This window comes from Lampetra fluviatilis, chromosome 47 (genome assembly GCF_964198595.1).
Source record: "Lampetra fluviatilis chromosome 47, kcLamFluv1.1, whole genome shotgun sequence".
NCBI classification, from domain to species: Eukaryota; Metazoa; Chordata; class Hyperoartia; order Petromyzontiformes; family Petromyzontidae; genus Lampetra; species Lampetra fluviatilis.
Window position 1 is genome coordinate 8,782,512 of NC_136321.1, and position 6,136 is coordinate 8,788,647.

Below are 6,136 nucleotides of genomic sequence, written 5' to 3' on the forward strand. Positions count from 1 at the left end.
GGGCGTGGCCGCTCTAAGCATCGCGTCCAACGGCGGGAGTACAGTACCTGCCGCGTCACCACCAACGGGCGGAACGTCACCACGGGTGCGACCGGCGATGCCATCGCTGGTTCGTGCCGACGCTGAGTTGAGTGAGGCGGACGAGGGAGTGCGTTCTTCCTCTGCAGCCGCTGCCTTACATCAGCGGCTACCTCCACTCAAGGAATTTGTGGGCGAGGATGGCGACTGGGGCGGCTTCCAGCGGCGCTTCCTCGCTCACCAGGAGATGGCACAGTGGACAGACGCCGAGGCTCTCCGCGCGCTGCCAGCACTTCTCGACAGCGACGCCCTCGCCACTCTAACATCGGCTTCGAAGGAGAGGCGCTCCACGCTGCGGAAGGCGATGCAGGTGCTGTCGGCGGTATATGGTCCACCATCGGACTGTCGCCAACTCTTTTACGATCGCCAGCGGGGGACGAAGGAGTCGCCCCTGGCGTACCGCACAAGCCTCCTGGCACTGGCGAAGGAGGCCTTTCCACGAATGGATGACGAGGGTGTCGACGCCATGGTGACAGAGAAGATACTTTTGCTGGCGGACGACTTAGACATCGTCATTGTCGCACAGGACGATGCAGAGATGTGCTCCCTCCAAGCGGCCCGTCTTCTCCACGCAAACCTGTCCTCTCAACGACGGAAGGCCAGCAAGGCGGCGAGCGGGCGTGCCGTCGCTGCAGCCACCCTCCCGGCGGAAGAGGTTTGCGCCATCGACCATCAACGGCAGCATGGAGCGGGAGTACGGGAGGACCGGGCCGGTTCAAGCCGTCTACAACATCCATCGTCGCCACCAGCGCTTCCACGCTGTTACAACTGCGGCATCCGGGGCCACGTCGCCTCGGGGTGCCGCTCTCCTGGGCAGCGCGGGACGACACCTCAACGGGACGCCGGCCCTCGTCACAAGCTCCACCATCATAATCCGGCGAGTCGCGGCACCCCTCATGCTTGGCCCACGCACACGCCCGTCACACACTCAAACACCGCAGCGAAGGGGGGGCCAATATCGCGTACCATGGCACCAACACGCACCGCTCTGGGTACTCAGATTGAACCCAGCCAGTGGTCCGTGTTGGCCCATCGGGTTGTAGCCGCGTCGTCAGGGTCGTCGGCCGTTGTGGGTCACATCGATGGGGTCGAGGTGCGCATCCTGGTCGATACAGGAGCATCGGCGACCATTATTTCGGAGTTGATTTATAACATTCTCCCTGCCCAAAGCCGTCCTTTGATGCCTGTTAACGTGCCATTCTTTGCTGCTAACGGGGGTTCACTTGGCATCATCGGACAAATTCGTGCCCAAATTTGTGTCGGGGATATTAAATTGTCTGGGCCGATTTTTGTTTCCTCCTCGCTGGCGGTTCCGTGCCTGCTGGGGACGGACTTCCTGGCCAAAATGCCGATTAGGATATTAATCGACCAGGGATGCATTGAGCTCCCATCGGGCCGACGCATGGCGTTTCTGCCATCCCCCGCTACGAGCCGGACGGCGTTCGCGACGGTGCCGGCGTTCGTAGATAGAACGGTGCGCGTTCCTCCGGGGGCGCAAATGTTGATTCCTTTGAAACTTCGGCGGCCCTTCGCTAAGGGCATTGGGGCTCAAGGGGTTCTGTTGGGACCGTCTAGGGCCGGGGTCAGTGGACCTGATTTACTCCCGGCCCAGACCATAGTGAGAGGGGAAGGAGAACCCTTCATCGCGGTCCTCAATGTGGGCTCGCAGACGGTGGTGGTCCCACAGGGGACCGTGCTTGCTCACGCAACGCCGGTGCCCTGTGAGGAACCCGTCGCGAGTCATGTCGGCGCTGTCCCTGCACCGCGACCACATTCGGACAGCGATGAAGGGTGGCTCGAGGCGCTTTGTGCGGGATCGACGGACCTGTCAAATTTAGAGCGTCAACGTCTTAAGACACTACTAAGGGAATTTTCCGACGTTTTCAGTCGGGATAAATACGATTTGGGCTGCACTAATCTGCTGCGTCACCATATTGATACGGGTGACAGCGCGCCAATACGCCAGAATCCTTTTCGGTTGAGTCCCGCCGAAAAGGACCATGTCAAATCGGCTGTTGATGACATGCTAGCCGCCGACATCATTTCTCCCTCCAACAGCCCTTGGGGAGCGCCGATCGTCCTGGTTAAGAAGCAGGACGGTTCGTTGCGGTTTTGCGTTGACTTTCGGCGCCTTAATAAAATTACGGTTGCCGACGCATACCCGCTCCCACGGATGGACGAATCGCTTGACGCCTTGGCGGGAGCGCGATTCTTCTCCACATTGGACTTACTTTCGGGATTCTGGCAGCTTCCTCTGGACGATGATTCAAAGCCTAAAACTGCTTTCCGTACTCCGCACGGCCTGTTTCAATTCAACCGGTTGCCGATGGGCTTACACTCAGCGCCGGCAACTTTCCAGCGGTTGATGGAATTGGTTTTGGCTGGATTGCAATGGGAGTCGTGCCTGATTTATTTGGATGACGTTATTGTCTTTGGCAAAACTTTTGATGAACATCTCCAGAGGTTGCGGGCGGTTTTCCTAAAGATGCGGGCTGCTAATTTGAAATTTAAGCCCCAAAAATGCCATTTGTTACGCGAGTCGGTGCGTTATTTGGGGCACATCGTGGGACGCTCAGGTATTTCTACCGATCCCGCCAAAACGCAGTGTGTAAGCTCCTGGCCGACTCCCACCTCAGTGGGAGAGGTTAGGAGTTTTATTGGGTTTGCGTCGTATTATAGACGCTTCGTCGCTAATTTTGCGACTATAGCAAAACCCCTACACGCTTTAACATCAAAAGGGGTTCGGTTCTGCTGGGGTCAGGAGGAGGAAGCTGCTTTTTGCTCCCTTCGGGACGCTTTGGTAAACGCTCCTCCCCTGATTTACCCTGATTTTTCAAAACCGTTCTTGCTCGACACCGATGCGAGCAACACGGGTATTGGGGGCGTGCTCTCCCAGGTAGTTGACGGCGTGGAACATGTGGTTGCGTACGGCAGTCGGGTGTTGTCTCCAGCGGAGCAACGGTATTGTGTCACCCGTAGGGAACTGTTGGCAATTGTCCATTTCGTCCAACAGTATCGCCCATATCTGTACGGTCGGCATTTCACCGTCCGCACAGATCATGCGGCACTGCAGTACGCCCTGAGGGTTCAACAGCCATCGGGACAATTGTCCCGATGGTTGGAGGTCCTCCAGGATTACGATTTCCAAACCACATACCGTAAGGGCGTTCGCCACACCAACGCGGACGCTCTGTCACGCTTGCCAACCACCTCCGAGTGTGCATGCCTCCTGGGGTCTGGACGTTGCAGGCCTCCAGGGGACACATCGGTACCTGTCTTGGCGGCCGCCAACGACGACGATGCAATGGTTCCTAATTCGATCGAACAGCAGGGCAAAGATTCCCTGTTGGGGTTGCCCGTCATTGAATGGGGGCGCCTCCAGATGGAGGATGTCTCCCTCCTCGGGTGGCGACGTCGCGTTGGCGGTGCGGCGGGGGGAAAAAGTGGTGGTTCCGACGCATGGGAAATGTGCCAAGGTCTGCTAATGCATTGGGACGGGAAGTCACGTCGACATCGGCTGGTTGTCCCTACTGGGTTGCGGGGTAGGGTGGTATGGGCCGCTCATGAGCGCCTCCTACACCTGGGGACCCAAAAGACTCTCGCCTTGCTGCAACTTGATTTTTACTGGCCTGGCATGACGAGGGATGTGGGGGATTTGTTGGGATCGTGCCCTCAATGTGCACAACGCAAACCGCCGGCACGGGAGTCTAACCCGCCCTTGCAATCGATCAAAGTGTCCAGGATAAACGAGCTGGTCGCTCTGGACATTTTGGGACCATTCCCCGCCACCCCCAGAGGGAATAGATATTTGTTGACGGGTGTCGAGTATTTTACACGTTGGCCTATGGCCTGGCCTTTGGCCAACCAGTCGGCAGCAGCCATCGTGGAGGCCTTTGTTCAGGGTTATGTCCTGGACAAAGGTGCTCCGGAGAGGCTGCTGACCGACCAGGGCAGAAATTTTTCCGGTAAACTACTCAGACAAGTCTGCGATCTCCTGGGCACAAAGAAAATTCGGACCTCCCCATATCACCCACAAACTGACGGGATGGTCGAACGTTTGCATCGCACCATCTCGTCCATGTTATCACAACAAGTTTCGGACTCGCAAACGGATTGGGACCTACAAATTCAGGGGGTCTTGGCGGCGTACCGGATGGCACCCCATGCGGCTACGGGGTTTTCTCCCTTTTACCTTATGTACGGCCGAGAACCAGACCCGCCTGTTCGTGCCCAGTTGCGGATCCCCGTGCCGCAGGGAAAAACTAATCTGGCTGACCACGTTAAATTTAATCTGGACAAATTGACCGAGGCACGGGATGCTGCAATGCAAAACTCTGACCTCCGTCAGAAGGCAAATGAGCGCCTCAGATTGAGTCGAGCGCACATGCTGCAGTGGAAGCCGGGGGACAAGGCATGGTTGCACTGCCCCCAGGTGCCACTGGCAACCTCCTCTAAACTTGTGCGGCCGTGGCGGGGCCCTGTGGAAGTGGTGGAGGTGTTACGTCCGCAGTGCGTGCGCATCAAGTGGGGGAAGCGGCGATGGTTCGTGCACCCCTCCAGATTAAAACCCTTCGCTGCGGTTCACAACCCCACTTCACACGCGCGTGGCCAAACATGTGGGGGGTCGGCCGACTTGCTGGGTCCGTCTCCGTCGCTCTCACCTAATGCCTTGCCGGCTGTGCCACCTTCAGGAGCATCAGGAGTGACGGGCTCACGCCCGATCACCCCTCCTGCGGATGCCGAGGGTCACGCGGAGTCAGAGGAATGCTCACCTCAAGACGGACAGTCGCCACCTGATTGTCCGCCACGCGGGGTTACCCCGTGTGAGGGGCCCGCTGCAAGGACGCGCGCTAAAATGCGCAAACTGTTGTGAGGCCGGAAAATGTGTACATAGCTGTTGTGTTTATTGGGTGTTGTGTGGATGGTGTGTTTCCCGCTCCTCGGATGTACATATGCTGGGTTCACCGTTTGTTGTGTGTGCGGGGTGGGTTCCCTGCTGGTTGTATATAAGCTGTTTTTTTTACGGAATTCGTATTTATTCGGGGGGGTGCGTCGGGTTGTTTCTCATCTTGCTGTTGCGTTCTTGTTCTGGTTCCTGTTATTGTTCAAAAAATAGTGAGGCACACGCGCGGTCAGGGGGTGAAGGCACCTTTATTGTCAAATTTTTGTATGTTGGCAGCCGGGACGGCTGCATGCTATGCGGGGGGGAGTGATGTAGGGGTGTTAGAGAGAGAGCCCGTTATGCATGGCAGCCTATGGTAAACAAACACAGTAGGCGGGGCTACATGTGTGCACAAGCAGGTGCCCTCTGCGACGTCCGCGCCAGACACCCTGGGGGGTCGATTCGGTCGTTATGATCCCCCGGGGCCCCACCCCTCAGGGAGGGGTTGGGTATAAAAGGGGAATGTATCGAAGGGCTCGGGAGTGATGTTTAGCTAAAGAAGAGGAGTCGGAAGACGTCTGAGATAGAGCCCTGGACTCCCCCTGGTACGCCGTCCTTATCAGGACCGCGCAGGCTCGAGCCAGTGGCGTGGTACCAGAGCCAGAGCCAGTGCTGGTCTGGACTCTGGGTACCGGGCCCGACTGACCAGTGTCGGGCCAAGATAGCCTCCCCTAGCCCATTAGTGGAGGACTCAGAGGCAGGCTAGGGTTAGCTAGAGAGGTGTGTCCTCAGATAGACGGGTGAGGGGGCCGATACCCCCTCAAATGTGTATGTCACAACGTTGGTGTTAAATAAACAAGTGTGCCTCCAACTCCGGTGTGAACGAGTCGTGAGCGTTACTACACAAGGATTAATACTCTTAGTTCTTTCGGTAAAGTCACGTAGGTAAAAAATGAAATTAAAATTAATAAAAATAAAAAATAAAATCACGACGTTTCGGAGGCAACACAAGTCTCCGTCATCAGGTGGGACCGTCACAGCCAGATTTGCTGCATCACGATGCTTCAGCACGACGGCTTTCCGTCCGCCACCAAAGACGGAAGATTCGCCACGGCGCGACAACTTTCATTCATTGGCTTTGCAGGGTGGAGGCGGGCGTTCGACGACGCACGTTTG

General features: G+C 57.2%; 1 protein-coding gene across 1 annotated transcript; it reads left to right on the forward strand.

Moving 5' to 3' along the window:
• The first annotated feature begins 510 nt into the window (after nucleotides 1–510).
• LOC144947942 (uncharacterized) lies at nucleotides 511–5,326 on the forward strand. The gene is made up of 2 exons (XM_078877366.1): nucleotides 511–955; nucleotides 4,770–5,326. Exons 1-2 carry the CDS (start codon nucleotides 521–523, stop codon nucleotides 4,782–4,784), a joined length of 450 nt encoding a protein of 149 aa, XP_078733492.1. The 5' UTR covers nucleotides 511–520; the 3' UTR covers nucleotides 4,785–5,326.
• The last annotated feature ends 810 nt before the right edge of the window (nucleotides 5,327–6,136 follow it).